Source organism: Cololabis saira, chromosome 12, assembly GCF_033807715.1.
Source record: "Cololabis saira isolate AMF1-May2022 chromosome 12, fColSai1.1, whole genome shotgun sequence".
NCBI lineage: Eukaryota > Metazoa > Chordata > Actinopteri > Beloniformes > Belonidae > Cololabis > Cololabis saira.
In genome coordinates, this window is record NC_084598.1 from 5745353 (window position 1) to 5771225 (window position 25873).

General features: G+C 39.1%; 3 protein-coding genes across 5 annotated transcripts in view; 2 read left to right on the forward strand and 1 right to left on the reverse strand.

Annotated features, from left to right (window-relative positions):
* Positions 1-3673: 3673 nt before the first annotated feature.
* LOC133456712 (proteolipid protein 2-like) lies at positions 3674-19420 on the forward strand. Its single transcript, XM_061735258.1, has 5 exons — positions 3674-4150; positions 17001-17156; positions 17241-17339; positions 18917-19013; positions 19094-19420. Exons 1-5 carry the CDS (start codon positions 4058-4060, stop codon positions 19117-19119), a joined length of 471 nt encoding a protein of 156 aa, XP_061591242.1. The 5' UTR covers positions 3674-4057; the 3' UTR covers positions 19120-19420.
* LOC133456711 (syntaphilin) overlaps positions 10135-25873 on the reverse strand; it is a 104313-nt gene continuing 88574 nt past the window's right edge. Inside the window, exon 6 of the transcript XR_009783816.1 lies at positions 10135-10155. The gene's annotated coding sequence lies outside the window, so the exon portion shown is untranslated. The remainder of the gene's footprint in view (positions 10156-25873) is intronic.
* prickle3 (prickle homolog 3) overlaps positions 23005-25873 on the forward strand; it is a 35217-nt gene continuing 32348 nt past the window's right edge. Inside the window, exon 1 of one of the 3 annotated variants that reach the window (XM_061735251.1) lies at positions 23005-23225. In XM_061735251.1, the coding sequence (XP_061591235.1) occupies positions 23166-23225 (60 nt within the window). In that variant the 5' untranslated portion in view covers positions 23005-23165. The remainder of the gene's footprint in view (positions 23226-25873) is intronic. The other 2 variants (XM_061735252.1, XM_061735254.1) reach the window with 2 other exon arrangements.

Here is a 25873-nt window from a genome sequence, read left to right on the forward strand (position 1 = left end):
GCACCCTGAACAGGTTATTGGTCCAAAACACAAAGAAAAACAACTAATCACGCATTAATTCACAATCGCCAATTGATCTTCTGTGTTTGGGGGGGCGGCGAGTTAGGAGATGTAAGGGGAACAAGCAAACGCTACACAGACACGCCCTGGGAGGACACGAAGCAGGGTAAGACTAACCAGTAACCGAAACATGACGGCAGCCAGTACCACAAAGTGCCTACAGAGGATATTGTCATGTATGAGTCAAGTAAACAAGGAGTACAGTTGATTGAAGTTTGTGGCAGAGTGGAGGAGCTGCAGCCACTCAGGCTGACGGGACACAGGTGTGTCCCATCAGCCTCTCCACCCTGCCAGCCTTGATAAGGAGGACTGGGAGACTGCAGCTGGGTTCGGTCAGTTGGAGGAGCTGCTGCTGAGGAGCTGTGTGTTGCTTGGGCACATGTGGGTGTGAGTTGCTGTAATAAAAGGGTCTGCACTAAACTCCGTGTCCTCTCTATCCTGTCGGTCGGGCCCCCGTAGCACTCGCACTGCTACAAAGTTCATTTGGAATCTCTCTAAATCAGTCATGTGGCTACAAACATGGCAGCTCTTCCCAGTGTTCAATGCAAGAGGAGAACTAATCCACAACCCTATGTGGTTGAAAACCTCCCAGCAGAAATGGTTTATGAGTGATTTAATTTGCTAATTATTTTTGTCGGACAAGAATATTTAGGTTTTTTTAAATAACTGACATGTTACGGTGATTCCTTTTGCCTTTATCAACGTCACTAGATGGTGTGCGTGACCCGCCATTTATCAGCTGAAATTAAAAGGAGGCGGGACTCACCTGTGAGATTGACAGGTGAGTCCCGCCCTCTACTGTCTGCCCCCCCTCCTCCTCCAGGATTCTGCTACAGGTGGGGAAGAGCATGCAGGCTCCCTCGCCCCCCCCCCCCCCCCGGTCTCTATAGCCCCCCTGATCCAGCGCTGGTGTTTGCTGTCTTCGGTGCGGACGACTCTGGCCAGTCCATGATCTGGTTTTCCCTTCTGCAGTGATCGGTGACTTGCAGTGGTCCTGTTGGCCTTTTCCTTTGTTGCTCTTTTTTGTCTTGTTGCTTTATCCTTCTCGAATTCCTTTTTATGTTCTTCCTTCCTTTTAATAAAGCTCCCCCCCGTATCCCCGATTTTATTGCATGACTGGCATGGTATTTCGTAATTGGTGTTGCATTTGTTTTTCTAGGTGTATTTTGTCCTGAGGATGAACCCATATCTGGCGAAGTGTTGTGTGTGGTTTGACGGGTGTGTTTATATATGAGTCTACTGTCTGAAGAAATCTGAACTTCTCAGGTATATCTATGGATGAAGGAACACTACTATCCAGCTAAACATCTCCAAGACTGAGCTGTTGGTGATCCTAGCCCATAGTCTATCCAGAACAATGTCAGCATCCACATCGTCTCCTCGTCCTCCTGTCCTGCCGAGGTTGCAGGAGACCTGGGAGTCCTGATCCATGACCTTTTGTCCTTCTCCCCCTCCGTGGGGCTTTTGTATCTCCAACCCGGGGTTTACTCATCCCAACATGTCACACAACTCTTGGTTCAGCCATGATCCTCTCTCTCCTGGATCACTGCAGTCCTCTCCTAGCAGGTCTTCCAGCAAGGTTCACCTCCAGCAGACGGTCAAACATAAGTCTGGTGACCAACCAAACATGAGGCTCATGGTCTCCCTGAAGTCCACTGGTCTCCCTGAAGTCCACCGGTCTCCCTGAAGTCCACTGGTTACCCTGAAGTCCACTGGTCTCCCTGAAGTCCACTGGTTACCCTGAAGTCCACTGGTTACCCTGAAGTCCCTTACCCTGAAGTCCACTGATCTCCCTGAAGTCCACTGGTCTCCCTGCAGTCCACTGGTCTCCTTGAAGTCCACTGGTTACCCTGAAGTCCACTGGTTACCCTGAGCTGCTGAACAAAGCTGGCTCTCATTGGTGGTTTCAACTGGTGCAGAGCTTCAGGTTGATGCAGTAGCGGAACATGTCAGAGCCTGGCCGGGTGGCGGGGCTTATGACCGGGCCCTTTGCAGTCTGGAGCCAGTTAAATAGCACTAACATCGTCTCCCGTTCATCTGGACCACTTCACTTTTGGAGGCTGTTGAGGAATTACCAAACCATTTCAGAAGTCTGCTTTGTGGTATATGAGTTTTTATTCAGCCGGCGGTGGGCGGATCTACACAGACCAAAGTCTGGTTGATATGCCGACCCAGATTGATTTGGCCACAGGGTTTTTATACAAAAGTTCAATCAACAATGACAGGAATAAACCAGCCCAGTGAGAGACAGTCAGAGGTGTGATCCTTAAGCTTTGGGACCACCCCTGAGGGATCAGGAAGTCCATATATGGTCTTGTCTCTGTAGGGGCTGGAAGTCGAATCCACTCCCCCGGTGACTGTCTCAGCAGGGATGCAAGACGCAGGAACTTGTGAGACAATAGGCCACAGACGAAAATCACCCCATGGGGTGCTCTAGTGTTCCAAGTCTGTTTGAGGCAACTTCCAAGGTGTGATAGGAAGTTGAAGCTACTTAAAAGGTGTTGAGTCCAGTTCAAAGCCCTGCAGGAGGTAGGACTGGGGCAACCTGCAAGGCGTCGTTGTCCCTGCAGGGGGGCCAAGCTGTCACAATGCTTCATCAAGGCTCATCCCTTTTCAAGGTTTAGTTTCATTCTGACACCAGTTTCATTTAGACACCATGTTACGTTAATCTAAGCTTAACTATCTTAAAAAAACGAGATAGAGAGAGTGACTTGCCGTTTACTTCAACTTCCTTAGCAACTGTGACCAATGACAACACATCCGGGTCCCTACATACTAACCACCAGCCCCCTAATTGGCTGAGACATAACCAGGTTTATACTGTACTGCAACAGGTCTGATTACTTTACACAACAAGATAGTCCAACAAACCACAAAAACAACAAAAACATAGCCTAATAAAACGAATACATTTCAGACACAAATTCAAGGCATTTGTAGGAGTTCAGCAGCACGGAGCCTCCAGATCTCTCTGAAATCACCACCTGATCCACTTCAACTAATGACAGTAGTGGAGTAAAATTGGAATGGCGGCCCATAAATTCACATACAAGTTCAAATTCAATTTGAAGTATTGTGGCCTACTCACCACTACTTGAAGAGTACTCGGCCAGGGGCCCGGGGATGAAGTGCTGCTAACAACGTCAGGTTCGTCTCCCACGGGAGGAGGATTAAGGTGAAAAAAATATGCGTCTAACTTGGACAATTTGGCTTTTTCTTGCTCCCTTTTTTCTTTTTCTTTGCGTTTTATCGCTCCACTTTTGTGTTTCTAACTCCCGCTCATGTTTAGGCTGTAAGATTACTGCGCTCTGTTGACAAGTGATCGATGATGAAGTATGACGTTGATAGACGGCTGTGGATGACCAACGATTTTACCGAAAATACATTTGGAGATTCACTTTCAATTTTTGTTTAATGTTAACTGTGAGTGTGAAAATCTCAGCATAACATATTATACAATGCTTTACACCTAATATGAACCAAGTGGTGCCCCATTGGGCCCCGGGCCGGGGCAGTACCGCCCCCACCAGCCCCCCCTGAAGCCCCGCCCGTGGGGTTGATGTCAGATCAGGGAAGTCCTGCTCTACTTTCATTAAACTCTTGAGGACACATATCCTAACCTCTTCTGAAATCTTAACTCGTGCAATTTATAATTTCATCTAACTTTTTCTTTTATTGAGTTACAACGTCATGCCAGGGTGTCTATCTATAAAACCGTCTGCTGAATGAGTAACGTCCAGATAATAAGCTATATCCATCAATAACGCAGATTTTTCTTTCTAAATTGTTGGAAGAATCAGAGAAGTGGAGACAGTCCTCCTCTCGCTCCTCCCTCCTCGCAGTTTTACGGGTAATCTTTCTCAAAGATCTTCAGCAGAAGTTGATTCATCCGTTCAGCTGGAACAGCAGAGGCGGATCTCTCTGCAGGATTATTTTATTCTCTGTAGCCTACATTTACTTCCTAACGAAAAGCATCTCCGCTCTGTGAGGCACCAACATGTCAGACCCCGCCGCGTCCAGCGAAGACTGGCTGGTGAATCTGACTAGTTATCTGAAGACCCGGAAAGGTTTGATCCTGGCAGCAGAAATAGTAAGTTCACTCACAGGAGCGGGACATGTGCAACTTTGAGCGTCGGTGCTTCTCTGCTGGGACCAACTGACAAAGTTAGATTTGTGAAAAGATTCGTGCTTTCAACTGATCATGTGTTGTTAAAGCTTTTTTGTCAAGGCGGAATGAGGATTTTAGTTCTCCTGTCACTTTTCTCAGGTAATCTGGTCCTGGAATGACACGTTTGGGGTTCACACCTGTCTGTCACTTGTGTTTCACAGTTTCATGTGATGCCAAAAAGTCAAAAAGTTGAGCTTTCACATTAGAAATACGAGGTCCTGTGTTAACTTTATAATAACAGGTTTACCCAACCTGCTATTCACTGTACTTTTATAATCCACACAGAATCACAGGCTCAGTCCCGTCACTGCAATCGCCTCATTGACTACGTTTACATGCATCAATAACCCTTTTAAAACCTGAATATTGGCAATAACCCGAATTTTGACTGCATGTAAACGTAGTCAGTGTTTTATAATAATCCCTAAGCACACTATGTGGATATTTGATAGTTTTATTAAGTATATTTAGTATTTCCATGATTTGTATCTTTTACTGTCCTTATTGTGCTCAGCTGTGTTTTTTTTAATAATTATAGGGTTTAGGCTATTTACACCTGGGTGGAAGTACTGATGCGTAGGCTATTTACACCCTGGTACAAATATCAATGTATGCTATTTGCACCCATATATTATTAGAAAAAAAAATGTTAAAAAAATATTTATTAAAAGAAAAAATCCATCAACTGATTGACGGGTATTCACACCACGTTTGATAAACTTCATTTAATCTCTTCAAAATATCTTACAATGACATAAGAGCAAAAATTGGTCATACAAAAGTGTGAGAGCAGATGTTTGCCTGGCTATATTGTTGGTTCCAATTTTAGAGTGGTGCACATGGGCAAGTGAAAAAGCGCCTTCTGTTGCAGACACGTTGGTGCACATGCGCATGGGCAACGCGCATGTGCACATGTCAACTCATATCTTCATATGTCAACAGGTGTGAATGGCTCAGCTAGTGGGGGCTTGCTATTTGTACCCTGGTGCAAATAGTCACTCCGTTATTGTAATTCCAGCCACATATACTACAGTGCAATGAGATAACGTTCCCTGAGAAGTGTCAGTGTAAACAAATGTCAATAGGACAGAATGGGAGAACAACAACAATACAAAATAAATAAACCAAATGCTCCATACCAAATGTATCACACACAACATGCACTTACAGTAGAAAAAGTAATACACTATAGGAATATAAATATTAAAAAACACAGATGAACAATAAGGACAGTAAAAGATAAAAAATATTGAAATACTAAATATACTTAATAAAACTAAATCAAATATCCACAGAGTGTGTTTAAGGATTATTATAAAACGATGAGGCGCCTGCAGTGACGGGACTGAGCCTGTGATTCTGTGTGGATTATAAAAGTAAATGTGTATGAAATTGAGCAGACCTGAAAAGTAAAATGTTTGAAGTTTAGATCTTAATATTTCAATATTTGTACAGTTAAGTTGTTTGAAATTCAGTGTGCTTGTAGTGATTGTAGTTGTGAAGATATGAGGTATTAGGTGAAATTATGGAAGAATACATTTTTATAGTCTCTGCAACAGAACCTGAAGTAAAAAAAAAGAAAAAAGTGTTTCATCCTTTTCTTTTATAGTAGCCTAAGAGTATAGTGTGTAAATATTACGGTGGAAGTTTGGGTGTAATCAAGATAATGAAATAAATATATGAAGAAAAAAAATATCTGCATTATCTCAAATCTCATATCTTTCTGTTTTTGAGCCGCATTGAGCGGGCATGAAATGTAGGAGCGGCTGATTTGACCACGCAAGAAAGACGGCTGCTTGACCGCAGTCCGTGTGGGATCAATGAATTATATCTTTATCTTTATCTATAACTCCGCCAGGTTTCTCCATTTGTACTCCATACCACACCCTTATATGTGGAACATTTATGAGCATTTGGTGTGGAGATAAAACAACGCATCTGTCCGTCTTTCCATCACAAGCTCATGGTTCCTTCGCACTGAAAGAAGAAAGAAAGAAAGCTTCCCTTAGTACTCCCACAATGGGGAAATTCTTTTTCTGTATTTAACCCATTTTCTAGTTGAACTAGTAGCAGTGGTCTGCCATGCTATGGCACGGCGCCCGGGGAGCAGTAAGGGTTAAGGGCCTTGCTCAGGGGCCCAAGGTGGTTGCAATCCAGGGGCTTGAACCTGGGTGCTCCAGACTCCAGCCCTCCTCTGTAACCACTTTTTAACCCCCTTTGACCTTAGTTAGAAAATATACAAACTCTCAAAGAGGATAATGGACAAATATCATTTAAATGCAATATGAAAAGAAAGGGAAAAAAATTGGGATTCTTGTAAGGAATACAAAAAACAAAAAACAAGGCGCTCTAAAATTAAAAGGTGCATATGAGTAACAAAATAAATTAAGCATTTAAATTCAAATAATGGAGCATAGAAAAGGAGAGGAATTATTAAATTAGAATAACAAATAACGAGCAATGACTTATTTTACTTGCATTTTTGTTTCCTACTCTTTTGAGACATGTGAAAAAAATCTTAAAATCGTTAAGGAGGGTTTACAATTTCTCCATTTGGCACAATGAATATGGTACTTACCCAGTAACAAAATTATATTAATAATATCAGAAATAGAAAATTCCAAATCATCCATGAAGAAAACAATATGGCTTAATTCAAAAGGTGGAACATTATTAATTTTAAGAGATATCTAATTGTGTAAGTCTGTCAGGGGGGTATCAGATGTTTCCCCATCATGAACCGCTTCGCTTTGTGACGTCATCGCCTGTTACAGGATGCTCTGGAGCGCCTTTTTTCAAGCTGTTACATAATCATATGAGATGAATGATAAGCGCAACAGTTGTGTTCAGGTTAAATAGCGTTGTTGGTCTTGCGTAATATGGATAGTTAGGGCTGCATGAGAGTGCATGAGTGTGCACATGAGTGTCTTATATTTGACTATGTTCATCTCATTAGACGATCACATATAAAGTGTGTTTGTTGTTTTACTTTGTGACTGATTTATTTGAGAGCACATCATATATGTGGACATATTTAGGCCTGCTTTGAACTACTGCTGACTTTTATGTTAAAGCAGTTACTAACATATTTTTTTACTCAGCGTTCCATATAGATTAAGAGACACGTGGTGTGTTATAGGCTACTGACGACCGTGTTTTATACTGAGAATAATGTTTTTCAATGTTTGTGGGGTTGCAACCCTCAGTTTGATGAAAATAAATGTTGTGCACCCAGTCTTTGCTGGTGCACAGCCAATGCCTTTTTTCATGCTACGCCACTGGTTTAGTTAAATGGAAAACCACCCCATACCTGGCCACACGGGTGGAAATGGAAGAACTTTAGCAACACCAGCCATCTATAACGATAAAGGTTAGTATGAGTTCAAGGAAACCCCCACTTCCTGTGTGTTTATGTTGTATTTGAGTACCGTTTCACTGCTTTAGTTTGAGTTTCACAGCAGTTCTCCTCACATGTGATCCACCTTCACGCTTTGCATAACTTCTAAATCGTCCATGTTCCACATAACTGTGCCTTTTTTATTATCCATGTTACATTTTTCCTCCATAGTTGTAAATTATAAATTAGTCTTGAGACTTTACATAGTTTACGACACAAAGCATCCAATTCAATTCCATTCAATTTTACTTGTATAGCGTCTAATACAACAAAGTTGTGTCTAGACGCTTTCCAGAGACCCAGATCATGACCCCGGAGCAGTTATTACATAAACAATATCAGCATCTAGAATTGACTTCATTGTTATAGATTGAACCTATACAGCATGTTAAGTATTGGACCTTTTGTAAAGTTTTTCCTCTATTTTCTCTGAGGAAGTAGAAACTGGTGTGAGGTGTAGTCCTGGGAACAGAGAACTGATGAACCTGGTTCCTGGTGAACTCTTTCAGACCAGCGTCGCTCTTCACCGTGGACCTGATATCCTGTGAGGGAAGTTGTCTGTGAGGATGGATGTCTAAAATAGCTTACAACACAGGGTAGACGGCAGGGAAATGTGGAGCTGAAACACTCACATACTATATTCTATTTATGGTGATTTACACTTTCACTGGAAATGGACTATTCATCCCAGCAGCCAGGACTCCAGGAGCCTTTTATGTCACGGCTCAGACAGGACAGAGAACCCAAATGCACAACACCAGGCAGAATCAGAGTCCAAGAGGCTTTATTCGGGTCCAAGGCAGGCAGGGGTCAAAACCGGGTAGTCAGGCAGATCAGGCAAACAATCCGAAGGGGCAGGCAAAATCCAAAAAACCAGGAGTCATGCAGGGTCACAGGCAGGCAGGCAGGCAGGCAGGCAGGCAGGCAGGCAGGCAGGCAGGCAGGCAGGCAGGCAGGCAGGCAGGCAGGCAGGCAGGCAGGCAGGCAGGCAGGCAGAAACAGAACATGACATGAAGGCTGGAAAGCAAGGCAAAAACACTCAACGATCTGGCAACTGGTATGAGGAAATGGGCCGGTATATGAAGGGGAAACTGATGAGGGAAACCAGGTGTGGAGCTGGGCCGGGGAAGCACAGGTGAAGGGAATGAGGGTGATGAGGGTGGCAGGATCCAGACGACAGGAGAGTCAGTAACACAGTAAAAAAAAACATGAAACTGTGACCGTGACATTTTAACCTGGAAAACCAAAATTCTGCATGTAGTAATCCCGATCATATGCAGGACATTTGAAACTGCAGAGCAGCATACAGCTCGCTCACTCGTGTAGTGACATCAGGTCACATCAGGACTGAGTTAAGTTGGAACAGTGAGACATGTATTGGCTAATTTTCAGCCAACAACTTTAGTGACTTTGTTCTTTGTTGCTGTTGCTTTTTATTCTACTTTTCTAACTTAAAATACAGGATTCAGGATAGGTGGAGAGTGGAAGTTGTCTAAAAATTGACGATAAGCAGAAAGAGGGATGGAATAGAAGGCTTCTTTCTTCATCACTCAACAGACAGGATTTCCACATTTGTAACCAAAACAAACAAAGTGATTTTGCATCGCAACTGTTGCAGTTAAGTGAGTCCCATGTGTCACATGTTGTTGCCGACTATAATCGATCAGTTGTGCACAACAATTTCCCGCCAGTCACTTGAAAAGAGCAGAAAAACAGGTCTATTTTTTTTTTAAGTTTCTCATTCATGATGTAAACTAAAAACAGATCAGACCAATCACAATATTGTACTGTATGAACTTAAAATGCACAAACTGGGACATAAAGGAAATAAGTGGGAAATGTACTATATATGTTGTTGTAAAGTCTATCCAGCTTTTGTTGGTGCTAAATTTGCTTTTGTCATCACAGAAATATCAAACTACCATATTCTAGCCTCAGCCATTCAGAATCCAGCACCACACTCACAAAGATTTTTGGTTGTCATTACATGTCTATGTCATGTTTGACTTTAATGGTGAAGTTTGTTTCACAAATGAGATTTTAATCAACTAAGTACACTTACAACTTACGTGGTCTTTTGTGTTCTGCTGCAAACTTTGCTGTTCTCTATTGTTTAAATTGTGTTTTTGTATTTTGATTGTTGTACGGCGACCTTGAGTGCCAAGAAAGGCGCCTAACAAATGAAATGTATTATTATTATTATTAGTATTATTCACACCTTGAATAAAATGGTGTTGAATGCAGAGCTCTTTGAGGCTCCACTGTCTGACTGCATTTTACTGTCACACCCAGAAATAACACAAAATAAAAGCATATCAGATGGGTTGCACAGTGGCTTGGTGGTTAACAATGTTTTATTGCAGCTGTGAGTGGAACCCGGATGGAGCGTTGACCTGTCCATGGAGTACCTTTTATGATGGATGGTAAATGGCTTACACTTGTATAGCGCTTTCCAGCTGTACTCCTACAGCCCCAAAGCGCTTTACACTGTAGACATTCACCCACACATTCACACACACACACACACACACTCACACACTCACACACCGGTTGTCTGCGGAGCTGCAATACTTGAACCACTGACCTCCAGGTTCACGGGCGAACGCTCTACCAACTGAGCCACCTATGGATGGAACAGCATACAACAAATAAATCAATATAGGCTCAGCATTACTGTATAACTTCACCTTTCTTTTAAGTGACAGAGGTTTTATTGTTTTATGGTTGCATAAGGCGAACTCTAAGTTAATTATAAATGCTAATGTGACACTCATCTTCAAATTTACCATCTTGAAGGTGATTGGTTGCGGTTCAAGACATTAGTCCGAGTTCACCACTCACTGTCACAAAATCATATTCTCTGTTCATTCCCCTGCAAATCCAGCGGTAGATGATGTATTTTACTTTGAGTGCTAATAAATTATAGAGGCGTTGCTATTCTTTCTTTCAATAGAAAAACATACAAAGAAATATTAAAAGTGTGCCATAATAAGTTGATAAATTGAAAAGCTTCTTGTTAAAGTCATTTTTCAATCCACCATACCATACATACAGTTAGAGCTCCTTAATGAGAAAACGTAACTCACATATGTACTTTCTTGTCATAAAAATAGTTACTTGCCTCTCTGTTGGCCTGTTTTAAGTGGGTTGTGCATTAAAAAAATTACAGATTTTAAAGTGTATCAAATTATATTTGGATTTCATTTGTGTATTTCCCTTCAGTGCATAATGACATGATTGTTGTGCTGTAATGCTTCAAGACATGTGCATTTTAAATGCAGCACACCACTTTCCTTGGCAAAGGTGTGCTACAGGATGGGAAGACTAGTTTTTGTTAGTTTTTAATAGCTTTTATTGTGCCAGCTAACAGGGTCTGAAGGATGCCGTGAGTGCTTCAATGTTTGTGAAACTGTTTTTTTCTCTCTCATACCGTACATTGCTGAAGCAGCCCTTATGCACGTATTGCTTAATTTTAGCTCCTATAGCAGAAATGTAGGTTTAAGCTGAGAGGAGGAGCTGCTTCTGAAAAGGTCGGTTTCCCAGAATTAAAAGTGAAAACACAAAAGTTTCATAGTTTCGGATGGAAATGTAGACAAAGCCTTAAAGAGCCCACATGGTTTTTCCCCTTCTGTGAATCGTGTCACATAAGCACGTAGAAGTTATTCCCCTCCACTAAAGACGCAGCCCCTGAACTGCCTGACCAGCCGTCATAATTCTTTTCTATTGGGTATAAAGACTCAGTCTGGCTGTCGTGTAGCGAGCTCTCCAGTAGGCAGTAACAACTTACACCATCCTAACTCTGGATGCCACTGGATACTGTGGCAGGGTGGAGAGGTTCAATTCAATTCAATTCAATTTTATTTATATAGCGTCTAATACAACAGAGTTGTCTCTAGACGCTTTCCAGAGATCCAGAACATGAACATGACCCCCGAGCAGTTATTACATAAACAATGGCAGGTAAAAACTCCCCTAGTGGGAGAAAAACCTTAAGCCAAACAGTGGCAAGAAAAACTCCCCTTTAGGAGGGAAGAAACCTTGACCAGGACCAGGCTCATAAGGGGGGACCCTCCTGCCGAGGGCCAGACTGGTGGGTCAGGGACGGCAACAGCACAGCAGGCAGGTGGAAGCAGCAACGGGATGACCAGGGGTGGGGACCGCAGGCCAGCACGCAGCTCCCGAAGCTCCGGCCCAATCAGCAAGTCCCAGAGGTTGATGGGACACACGCACCTGTGTCCCATCCGCCTGAGTGGCTGCCGCGCAGCAATGGCCTGGTATGCTGAGGTGCTTGTGCACATGTGTGGCGGTGAGGTTCAATACCGTTTTTCTCGATCATTTTGGCCCATTTTTCCATTCACAGTTTACTTTTTCAAAACAGCTCACACAAAGCCCTTAACAGAAGCTGAAATAACCAAAACACTTTATGCTGTTTGCAGAATGACACCACTTTCTCAAAACTTGTCACACATCCATCAAAACCAAACTTTTCCATCAAAACCTACAATTTTTTCTCAATTGAACATGTATGTTTTCTCATTTATTTAACAATGGATAACAAAGTTGAAACCACAGCTATCAATATCAACTTTTGTTCAACACCCTCATAGTATTGACTATTTTACAACTGACAACATACTACAATTTGGGTTTTGTATTGAGCACTCTAACTTAGTTATATAACTTAGAAATATACTGTCACAGAGTATTTACAGTAAAATCAGAAAATGTGTATACAGTAAAATATTGTAGATGTGTTTTTGTATTGCTGAAGTTCCTGTCAACACCATTGATTTACATTTGTTCTACTGTGTACAAAATGGCAAGATTCTGACAGAAAAATATTTATTGCAGTACTTGTCACATGCACATACTGTAAGCAATCAAAATGACAGGGTTCAATATGCAGTACAACAAAGGTCAATTCTCAAAGAAAGTACTGTAAATGAAACACAATGAAATGAAACCCTGTAAGTATGAAAAAAATAAAAATACAGGAAAATTACGCATTGTCGACACGGGCATGACGATCAGGCCACATGTCCTCGTCCACATGTTCTCATCCACGTCCTCCTCCATCCATGCTTGGTGTCAACTTCAAACTATTGACCTCTTTGATAGGTTGAGGACTACTTGCTTTGTTTTGCAAAGAGAGTTCACACAGGTGCTGATATTTTTTAGAATTGAGGGAGCAGTTCCAATTGGCTGCTACAAAGTGTCTGCAATGTGTTGCCATGGTAAATCAGTTATGTTTTGTGTCTCTTTGTGAGAAGTGTGTTAACTGTTTTGAAAAGTGTATTAAAAGTCAAAGAAAATTGTGTGAAAGCAATGAGAAATAGTTAACTGATTCGCCAGAGAGGACTCTTGCTGTGCAAAGAAGGTGTGAGCATTAGATAAAGTTGACCCATGATGTGCAAAATGTGTCAAAGCAATCGAGAAAAACTGTAAAAAGGGTTTTGCACTAAAACTCCGTGTCCTCCTCTATCCTGTTGGTCGGGCCCCCGTAGCACTCGCCCTGCTACAGATACAAACAATCACACGAGTCCAGCATGTCACGGCAGCCTTCTTGGTTTCTCTGAGTAGTGGCCCTTGAGCCATCGCATAAGACCCCACCCTGTTGCGCAAGTGTGCTCACTCTGCACGAGGTCATGGTCTTATCTTTTCTTCTTATTTTCTTATCTTTTCTTGCTTTTTTTATACATGTTTGAAATAAATAAAAACGAACGAACGAATGGTAATGGCGGGCCGAACTAACCTGAGCCACAAAATGTGGAGAAAAAAAGTAAAAATGTGGAGAAAAAAAGTAAATATGTGGAGAAAAAAGTAAAAATGTTGAGAAAAAAAGTCAAAATGTGGAGAAAAAAGTCGAAATGTGGAGAAAAAAAGTCAAAATGTGGAGAAAAAAAGTCAAAATGTGGAGAAAAAAGTCGAAATGTGGAGAAAAAAGTCAAAATGTGGAGAAAAAAGTCAAAGTGTGGACAAAAAAGTTTAAATGTGGAGAAAAAAGTCAAAATGTGGAGAAAAAAGTTGAAATGTTGAGAAAAAAGTCAAAGTGTGGAGAAAAAAAGTCAAAATGTTGAGAAAAAAGTCAAAATGTTGAGAAAAAAGTCAAAATGTGGAGAAAAAAGTGTAAATGTTGAGGAAAAAAGTCAAAATGTGGAGAAAAAAGTCAAAATGTTGAGAAAAAAGTCAAAATGTGGAGAAAAAAAGTCAAAATGTAGAGAAAAAAGTCGAAATGTGGAGAAAAAAGTCAAAATGTGGAGAAAAAAGTCAAAGTGTGGACAAAAAAGTTTAAATGTGGAGAAAAAAGTCAAAATGTGGAGAAAAAAGTTGAAATGTTGAGAAAAAAGTCAAAGTGTGGAGAAAAAAAGTCAAAATGTGTAGAAAAAAGTCAAAATGTGGAGAAAAAAGTCAAAATGTTGAGAAAAAAGTCCAAACACAAAGCCAGTGGCTGCCTCACACGCTATGTTGGATCAACCGACTGACGAATGGTTATGGCGGGCCGAACTAACCTGAGCCACAAAATGTGGAGAAAAAAAGTAAAAATGTGGAGAAAAAAAGTAAATATGTGGAGAAAAAAGTCAAAATGTTGAGAAAAAAGTCAAAATGTTGAGAAAAAAGTCAAAATGTGGAGAAAAAAGTGTAAATGTTGAGGAAAAAAGTCAAAATGTGGAGAAAAAAGACAAAATGTTGAGAAAAAAGTCAAAATGTGGAGAAAAAAAGTCAAAATGTGGAGAAAAAAAGTCAAAATGTGGAGAAAAAAGTCGAAATGTGGAGAAAAAAGTCAAAATGTGGAGAAAAAAGTCAAAGTGTGGACAAAAAAGTTTAAATGTGGAGAAAAAAGTCAAAATGTGGAGAAAAAAGTTGAAATGTTGAGAAAAAAGTCAAAGTGTGGAGAAAAAAAGTCAAAATGTATAGAAAAAAGTCAAAATGTGGAGAAAAAAGTCAAAATGTTGAGAAAAAAGTCCAAACACAAAGCCAGTGGCTGCCTCACACGCTATGTTGGATCAACCGACTGATGTATCAGCAACCGTAATATTTTTTTTATATTTGTAATATTTTATTATTTTTAACTTTCAAGAGAACTGTACCAGATATCTCCATAAAACCACTGGTTAGTATCCAATAGCATTCAAGACAACTAAGTAATAGTATAATATTATAGGGATTTATGTTTTTCTGATAAATGAGAGAAAAGTGAAGGAGTCCTATATGTTCTTATTACCAAAAAGTACAATTTCCGCCTAAACTACAGGTATGATTACAGTACTATATTTCACTATTTTCTCAGGTAAATCATTTTCTGACTGTTTGATGATGGTGGACAGCCACCTGGTTCAATCCTCAGCAAGTTTGATGCAGAAAAGAGTGAGCATTCTCAAGCTATGGGCTTTTTTTCCTCACTTTTCCCATATTCGAACTGGCCAATTTGGCCCCTTTTCAGGGTTTGGAGTACCGGTAGTTCTAAAGAAGAGCCAAAAAAACTAATTTCCCCCCAAAATCAAAAATCACAACATCCAATTTCACTAATAGGAGACCCTAAAGATAATAAAAATCATTGTTGTGGTTGGTTCTACCTCGGGTAGAGGTATCTCGAAAACTAAAGCCTTTTTTGAGGACTTGTTCCTATAGTTCAACTGGCTGCAGCCCCCATTTCACTTTGTAAATATCTCCATTACATTGCAAAGTGAACAGACAAAACTGCAAACTTAACTGATTCTCTTCATGATTTGCTGTCCGGGATCACTACATATCCTCCCCCGGGCCTCGCGACCACAACAGGAAGATACCAGACGGATGCACCTTAACGACAGCGTACACCATGACATGACAACGGAGCCACAAGCGTTGCTGACGTTTTGCGTCCCTGGTATCAGCTTTTATGCAGCCACAGTCTGGAATTAATAACACTTAAAGCTAGGAGAAAAGCTATTATGGGCTACAACACAAACAATGTGCTGCGCTGGTAATTCAGAGTTGTCAGTATTGATAACCATGTTGTATGAGTTCACAGCTGGTGCAACTCAGAGCTGTACAGCTAGTGTGGATGCAATAGAAAATGTCATTTTTTCCTGACTACAGACCTGTGTGAATCTGAGTTAAATAAATTCATGGTTTTTCTCCCACTAGGAGAGATCTTAGCTGCCATTGTTTATGTTATGTTTATGTAATAACTGGTTGGGGTTCATGTTCTGGTATCTGGAAAGATCCCAAAGACAACTTCTGTTCTAATAGACGCTATATAAATTGAATTGAATTGAATTTAATTTAATTTAATTTAATTTAATTTAATTTAATCGAATACTTCCAAAAACCAAAATGCAGTGGTGATTTCATTTCGAACCAAAAGAAATTTGATTATAATGTTTACAAAAAAACTTCACTCTTAAAGGTGAGACCGAGCTTAAAAGCAAACATTACAATTAAAGGAGCATGAGGCTCCTTTTAAGAAATGAGACTCTCTAGCGCCACCCTTCACCACGACGGCCGTTGGGGGTACTGCAGCCAACAGCGAAGCCGGCACAGGAGAACGGGGAGAACGTGCATGCAGCGTCATTTGACGCCACATCCGCAGCCCAGTGCAGGAAATTCAGACCCAGAATTGCAGCACATTTTGCAGCACACAGCCTGTTCAAGGCAACGGAGAGATACGCTAGAGGGCTCATTCTTTTTGGTTTGGAACGCTTCATCTGACATTATTACTAGAAAACTTAAAACGTATACAAATTTTTTTCATAAATCCTGCCTCAAGCTCCTTTAAGTACATTTCACAGCACTTAAAAATACATATTGTGCAAATAGTCAAAAGTGAAAGAGAAAAGCATCCAATATAATGTATATGTGTAAATACATTGTATGTCTTTTAGTAGTTAGAACTAATTCAAGTGTCTTTCTTCACAGTTGTCATGCTGGTTGTCATGCTGGTTGACCAGTGTGTAAATTCATCTACCCATGCGGTTTGGAATTTCATGCGACAATGAAAAGTCCATACTGAATGTTGTTCCTTCAACTGTATGTAGTAAGAAGTGATAAAGTAATGCTAGCTGTAAATCTGGGATGAGGGCGGCATCTGGCAGGGTGATAGGGACCACGGCCATCTTCATCTTAGAGGATTCTGTGCACAGAAAAAAAAGAAAAAGAAACTTTATGAAGTCTTGGATTTGGAAGTCATTTGTTGGATTGATTTACAGTCTTGCTGGTTTCAACACTTTGCTGGACACAGATCATTGTCTGCTGCTGTTCTGTTGCTTGTCCAGGTCCTGCTGATCTCTCGTTCTGTTTAAACGATGAAATCAAAAATGATCTGCTAAGAGTAACAACAAATGTTGGAACTGATGCTGATGCTGTTTTCTTCATCTCCTCTGACATCCACTATAGATCATCAGTTTCATCATCTTCATCTGCTACGCTGCATCTTGGTTTGGAGGCTACATCGCTGGTTCCATCTCCGAGATGATCTTCGCTTTGGTCATTTTTGTCGTCTTCATGATGCAGTGGGACAAGGAGTTTCTAGCGGTCAACTGGCTCTGGACTGTGAGTTCTCTGAACACACTGATGGATGTAAGACGTGTGCTAAGTTGCATAAAGCTTCATCTTGTGCTTCCTTCTTCTGTGCAGGATTTTCTTCGGGCTTTTATTGGTGCTTGGGTTTACATGATCACGTCACTCATCGTCATTTCTCGTCGGCATATGGACCATGCAGGAGTCGCAGGCGGGGTCAGTGAAGACACGACTCAACCTGATGTCTGATTATGTTTCTTTTAATTACTGTTTACCATGTTGCATATGTCTCCAGTCAATGTGCAGACCAGTTACAGTTATAGATGTTGAAACTAAGGTCTTTGCGATCAAATGTTGTAATCACTACGATACCAACATAATCATTACATAATTATTATATGTTGAGCAGTTCGTTTGCATCCCATGTTTCCATCCTGCACCCATTCAGAGCAAACTGTACGACCTTTGGTATCATTAGGTCTTTCAGACCCACAATCAAAATTGTCTCATTTCAAGCAAAAATTATATTTTCCAATGGGGTGAGAAAAAGGTTTCTTCACTAGAATACTTCAAACTCATCTGAAACAAGGCTTCTTTACAATTGATTTGTTTTTAATTTATTTAGTTTAACCAATATGTACGGTGGCCGAGATCCGCCATTGCTGAAAATTAAAGAAACGCTGCAAATAAAATAAACGCTTTACAAATAAAATAAACGCTGCAAATAAAAACAAACGCAGCTGCAAATTAAAAAAAAAAAACTACGCAAATAAAAAAATTAATGCAAACATGCACAAAAGGGGGGGCCGGCACAAGAAACTACAGGAACGATGGACAAAAATGATAGCTATGAGATACTTATAATAAATAAAAATGGTAATGGAGAAGAGAGGCAGGGAAAAGGAGAGGAGAAGAAGGGTGAGAGGCACCGCCCAGCGGATCATGTCGGTGCCCCCCTGCAGCATAAGCCTATAGCAGAATTTCTACCGCGAAGCTATATTTGAGACTAACTATTATAGTTTTGTTCTATAGCTGCAACTATGACTACTGACTCTAACACACTAATTTACATTACCTAGAGATTTAACAACACCAGCTAGAGGTTTACTAAACACTAACTATAGGCTTTACTAAACAGAAAGGTTTTAAGTTTAGTTTTAAAGGTGGAGGTGGTGTCAGCCTCCTTAACCCAGATTGGAAGTTGGTTCCATAGTAGTGGTGCCTGATAGCAGAACGCCCGCCCTCCAAATCTACATTTGGGTACTCTAGGAACTACGAGTAAACCTGCACCCTGGGAGCGGAGAGCTCTGCCAGGAACATAAGGCACTATCAAATCTTGTAATTGTAATCTTGGATATCATCTTTTTTAAACCACTCAACCCTTCCTCCGCTCTTGTTGTCTTTCCCTTTCCCATCGGTTTTGTGACTTTTTATGTTTCAAATAAAAAAAGGTGGTGCTGCAGCTTGAACTGGCACATAAGACCTTCATATAGCTGATGTCTCATTAAAAAGGTTTTTCTGTTCAAGGTAAATCACTCAAGCCACCACTTCCTGGTTGTTATAACCCTATGTTATGTTTAGCCCTGCTCAACTGTTGCAACAGGTGTTTCAAACCAAGCCTGTCACATCTGCTCCCACAGTGGAATAAAGAAACTCACCTTTAACTGCATAACCAAAAAGAAATGAATGCATAATGATCAAAGATTCTAATTCTATGTGTTTTAATTAGGTTGGCGGGTGTTTTGTGAGACCAGTGAATGTAATTAAAGTTTTAACTGTGATATTTTTCCCAGGTGTTTGGTTTGATCGCTGGTTTCCTATTTGCTTATGACACCTACACCATCTGCCTACAAATCAAAGCGAGCAGGCAGAAAGCAGCTCCTCCTACTGGTGAGACAAGTGTGTGCATTTTCTTTAGAACACTTCCCTACCTTTTGCTGTATATTGACTTTTTCTCCAATGTGTGGCAGTTTGTTCAGCAGGTGAGATATTTTGAAACTCTCCAGCCCAAGTACCGCTGCCAGGAGGAGCAGGAGTGCTACAGAAGAGGAGAGCAATGAGAGGATGGTGGAGTTTAAGATATGCAGGTCATAGTTAAATGTAACCACATAATGGGAACAAATCAGATGTATTTTTTCCTTGGAAGAGCACAACAAGCCAAGATGACTGGCACTTGAAAGTCTGTTTCTCATATCTGTTACACGAGTAATTCTTCCTGCAAGGTTTTATATGTAAGTCAATGTAATAATATGGTTGATGTCCTCAAGAATCTCGTCTAAATATACTTGTTTACTCTTCATGGGCTGCTGTCATACATGTATTTAGTTCATTGGACTTTAAGATAATAATTGGCTCGAGCTTTTCTGTATTTTAACTGCTATTTCTCAACTACTTAAAGTTTCTGCACAATATATATAAATAATATCTGTATATGTAACTTCAGTTGTACTTGTTCTGGCTTCTTGCCTCTGGTCAGCGTATATATATATATATATATATATATATATATATATATATATATATATATATATATATATATATATATATATAAACACCTATGCTTAATGAGTGTGCCGACTGCGATGATACATAATGATTACAGGACTGTCTCAGAAAATTTGAATATTGTGATTTTCTGTAATGCAATTACAAAAACTAAAATGTCATACATTCTGGATTCATTACAAATCAACTGAAATATGGCAAGCCTTTTATTATTTTAATATTGCTGATCATGGCTTACAGTTTAAGAAAACTCAAATATCCTATCTCAAAAAATTTGAATATTCTGGGAATCTTAATCTTAAACTGTCAGTCATAATCAGCAATATTAAAATAATAAAAGGCTTGCAATATTTCAGTTGATTTGTAATGAATCCAGAATGTATGACATTTTTGTTTATTTAATTGCATTACAGAAAATAAAGAAATTTATCACAATATTCTAATTTTCTGAGACACTCCTGTATATTCCAGTGCAGGGTTGCAGCCCAACCCAGCTGGGGTTCGGGGAACTTCAGTTCTACAATCTTTCACCTCATATTATAATGATATTTTAGAACTGCCTTGACCTCCTGGAATTTGTTTCATTGACAGATTCAAATTTGCCTTCAGTCTTATTGCCACTAGATGGAAGCATTGTGCAGTTCTTCCTGAAATGCTGACCTACCATGGGTACCATTTTGGGTGGCAAACTGCTCAGTTTACAGCGTGAAACCAACAAAATTATCCAACACAGTTAGTGCTGTTGTTCCCGGCTCTCATCGGGCTATGGGTATTCAAATACAGACGTGGACATATTTGTTGGTACCCTTCTATGGAAGAAAGAAACCCCCCCAATTGTCACTGAAATAACTTGAGACTGAAAAGTATAATGAATAATAATTTATTGAAAAAAATCAGTAATGAAAATCAGACTTTTCTTTTGAACTGTGGTTCAGCAGCCAAGCAAACTAATTAAACTGGTCTGTACAGATTTTGTAGTGTCCTTTAGAAAAGATTGAAAACATATTTGACCTTGTAATTATTCTTACGGATGTCGTCAATCTTGCAATCAGTCTCTCTCACTGCCCATTTAAAATAGTTCAAAGAAGCGACTCTGCTGTTTGGTGCACATTGCTGAACGTGGACCAGAGGAAACAAAGGAAAGAGCCTTGTCTGAAGCCCTCAGAAAGATAATTACAGGCCGTCTGTAAATGCCAGAAGACCATCTCCAAGCAGCTTCACGTTCCTGTGACTACAGTTGCAAATTTCATCCAGAAGTTTAGGGTCCACGAGATTATGGCTAACCTACCTGGACATGGCTGCGAGATGAAAACTGATGACAAACTGAAGATCTGAGAAATATGAATAATTACCTAATTACCAAATCACCCAGAACAACTTCCAAATAGATCAAAGGCTCTAAGGTCAAGGTACATCCGTATCAGTTCACACCATCTGTCACTGTTTGAACCAAAGTGGACAACTGAGGAAGGCTGCACTGTTGAAAGTAACTCATCCAAAAGCCAGACTGGAATTTGTCAAAATGCATATTGACAAACCACAAAGCTTCAGGATAAATGTCCTTTGTCAAGTCGCATCAGCTCTAACATCACAGATTCAAGAAGGGGCCGTTCCAGAAAAAAGCTAACATGAAACGTCAAGACATTGTGGAGCAAATTGTGTGTCCTTGAAAGCTTGGTTTATGGGTCCTCCACAAGGATGATGACCAAACACGGCCAAGAATGGGGAGGAACAAACATTGGACTATTCCAAAGTGTCATGAGCCCTGATATGAATCCTAATGAACATCTATGAAAGAAAAGCTGAAAAAGGCCGCCCGCATAAGAAACCATTCAAACAGCTGGATCATGTTGCTCAAGAAGAGTGGACCAAAATAGTAATAGTAATAGTAATAAGTGCCAACTCAGTCGGTTACAGATATCACTTGATTGCAGTGATTGCCTCAAAAGACCTAAAATAAAAAAATAATAAAGTTGAGTGTCTCAGGATTTTTGTCCCGGTCTTTTTTCATTGTTTTTTTTTTCCAATTGATTCTGTTGAACCACATTTTAAAAGCAATGTCTTATTTGTATTATTTAATTTGCAGTTATTTGTTATTTTTGTCGGTTTCAAGTTATTTCAGTTATCTCTTCATTGGAAGGATACCAGATCATTTGTGGCAATCTGTGTACAAAAAAAGAAACCTTTTTAAACAAAGCCAGGATGTTGGTTTACATATTGGAGCATCCATCTTTAATCTCTAATCTTATTGGATTTTCTTTTAGACAGGTTGCAAGCATTCTGCCTACTACCTCTTCCTGAGATTACATTTTTATGAAAATGTTCTTTTTTTTTTTAATTGCAATCAATGAATTTATGATTTAAAAGCATTACAGCTGGATTATAATCCCTTGTTTGAGGTCATACCAGCTGCTATCAAACTGTTTACCAGGGTCACTGGAGTGATAATTCCCCATAAACACACGGGTTTGCAACATTTACTTGCCAAAATTATGCATTTTGCATAGACTGTTTTTATTTGGATTTTAAATCTATTACTTTTTTTTCCCTTCTCCAAATAGTATGTGAAGTATGTCAAATTTGAGACCGTCGAGGTTCTGTTGAACAGTAGAAGTAAGAGTCGGTGCATCCTTACTGTAGGTTAGTAGAAAATCAAAGTAAAAGTGGTAACATATCATCTTGAATTTGATTTGATTTGATTTTGTATATGTAAAAGACAACAATTAAAGAGAAGATAAGAAAACAAAACAAAAAAAACAAAGAATTTCATACTTTAACACTTAATATCTTAATTACATGGGCAAAAAGGAGTAGGAAGAAGTGTAAACTTATTTATTCCTACCCCCATTCACGAATCATTTATTAACACGTATGTATAATAACTAACTATACTATAATTATACTCACACACTGTACTCACACACTAACCTATACATACATACACATAGTTGAGTATTTCTATATATTTCTATATATTTGTGCACACATGCCCATATAAATATTTATATAAAATATATAAATATATAAATATTTATATACACATATACATATATATATATATACATACATACATACATACATACATACATACATACATACATACATACATACATACATACATACATACATACATACATACATACATACATACATACACATAATTATAATTAGCTGCCCATTTCTCAATCAAAGGAATCAAAAGACTTTGCTTATAAATACATTTTGAAATACTGTATCTCTTGTGTAATTTAAATAAAATATGTATTTATTACTTTGAAACTTTCCTTTTGTCTCTGGCTTGGAGGAAGAACAATCACATGGATGCATGCTTTACTTTGAAATTCCACCGGAAGTGGTTTTCCAGCCCGGCTCAGGTTTTTCAGGTCCGATTCCAAAGTGGTTATCAAAGGCAGAGCGGAGTCCGGGGGAGTTCCTCCACAGAGAGCAGCATGTCCTACAACTGCGTTCCTCTCAGATCTGATGTCTTGATGTTTTTGCTGTTCGTCGCTTCGCCTGGAGAGTGTTTTTAAGCTCATCATGTTCCTGCGCGGCTCCAAGAAGCGCCGCTCGCACCGCCCGGTAGGTCCGCCTGTCCCGGTAGGTCTGTCTGTCTGTCTGTCTGTCTGTCCCGCTGTTTACAACTATCAACTCTCTCAAATACCTGCTCCTTCAGCCACGACCATAACACCGGTCATGTTTAAAGTAGTTTCCACACTTTACTGGGATAATAAAGTTGAAGTGAACTTGTATTCAAGTCCAAACACAGAGCAGTCCAGGCGGAACTTGGTCCCACCTTCACCTGGCTTTTGTTTCCAGTCACTTGGGCTTTTTTATGCTGCAACGCTACAAATATAGATATCTTTATTTAAACTCGAAAATCATTGAGGGCGAGCCCTCATTTACAATGACGTCGAGCAATACAAAAGTAAAAACAAAGACAAAAACAGAACAACAAAAGAGCAGTCAATTAAACAAATATAAAGTTACAATAATGTAACAGTAAAATCAATTAAAACAAATACAAACAGTGCTTAAAAGATTTAAGATCAGGGATTTAAAATAAAATTTTAAAAGGATTTAAAATGACAAAAAGATACTAGTGAATTAATTTTTAGAGTGCTTTGTAATGAGTTCCAGGTGGATGGTGCAGAAAAGCTAAAAGCTTTTAACACATTTGAAATAAATATGATATTTATCATACTATATCTTTTTTTTGTGATCAAATGTTTTTATTTATCTTTCATGATTTTCTTATTATAAACGGTGGCAACCACAATGATGTTAAACAAACATTAACACATATTTTCACCCCCTTCCAAACCCACCCTACCTAAGCATTCGATCAAAACAATTAATAATAATAATAATAAGAAAAAAAAACTGGAAAAAAAAGATAAAACAAAGATAATAGAACAAATGACAAAATAAAACAAAGGCAAAATGTAATAATATCAAAAACTGGACAAGGATAGCTGCAACAAGGTAGTCTATATCAATTTTAAATACATCTTTCAAGTTTGGCTTTAATTTGATCTGCTGCCATATAACCAAAATAAAATATTTAGTTGTTTTGCATTCTGGATTCGGGCTGTAAATATATCATACTATATCTTACAAAAGGAGATATAGTTTGTTTGTTGAGTGGCCGCAGGTACAGGGACGTCACAAGCTCTACCTGTGGTGGCTGAACCTGAACTTTTCAATGACACCGAAAACAGCCTGTTCCCCTGCTCTACATGATTTTATTTTAGATTTAGACTGACATGCAACCTCCATGTTCAGGTAATTGAACACTAACATGTTGCTCTGTAGTTCATCTGGAAAATTGAAGCCATGAGTGGAATTTCCACTCCACCCCCCACTAACAAACATCCACCCACGAAGAGAAATAGCCCTGGGGCAAATAATAAAACGAATAACCTATATCCAAACCTGTCCTTGTTGAAATGTAAAATCAGAGGCATTTGTGTGTGCATACTAGGGCTGGGGATCGATTCAAGTGTCAAGAATCGATTCCGATTCAGAATCGATTATCAAGATTTGATTTGATTCGATTCGATTCAGATATTGATTTGGGTTAGTGTTATTAAAATTGTTTTTTGAGCTGTTGCATGAATTATATGACTGTGTAGTTATGCACTAGTATTCATGCATATGAATACTAGTATTATAGATAGAGATTCAACAGCAAGTATTGGCAGCTAATGATGGTTGCAAATGTAACCCCAAGACAGTATATAAAGTAATGAAATATAGACAATTTATGCAATTTATAACTGAAAACTTTAATGTTTTCATACATGTAAACTTATTTAAAAGACAAAAACATGGCACCAGTTATTTTTGTGTCCAACAAAACATTCCTTTTTTGGGTATAAACAAAAAAATGCCAAAAGTTGTAATGTAATGATGGAAAAAATAAATAAAAAAATCGATCTTTAGACATATGAATCGATTTTTAGGAATGAATATGAGAATCGATTTAGAATCGGAAAAATCTATTTTTTCAACACAGGCCTATTGCATACATGTATTTGCAATACTATAGCACTTAGCACACCTTTTTATAACTGGCTTCTATAACCTGGCTTGAGTGCTGTTGTCAGTGACATAAGTATTTGAAATGAACATGATTTTTAAATGTCTGTTGACATATCGGGGTCATTTTATGATTCGTTTTATTATTGCTCTTACATACAGCTCCTTTAACATATATGTAATATGTAAAATAAACTGATACAAGATAGCATCAATATTTATTGTATCTATAAGCTGTATTTAATTATTTTTCTCCAAATCAAACATCTCTGTACCATGCATACATACAGCATATATTGTTTTTGTTTTTTTTCTCCAAACTTAAAACTATTTGTAGCATCTGTGAACCAATATTGATAACAGATTGAAAAGGGACAATTTGCTCTGCCTTGTTGAACAGCTCACCCAAAATACTCACAGTTCCTTACTCATTAAGGGAGATGAACTTATTAAAGTCTATGCATACAGTTAATATGATATTATAAAATAGGGAAGCCCAGCGTCAACCTTTTTCAGTCTATTACTGCCGGCAAACTACTTCTCTGCAAACTAAACAATCATTTGCATAAAATGTAGTGAAACAATGCAGAAATGTAATGCACTATTATTGAATGATAATAAAATCTTGGTATCTTGTATCAGCTTTCCAAATTAAATAGAATCACACTTGAATTAATACAAATGTAGAAGAAAAATGTACTGAAACT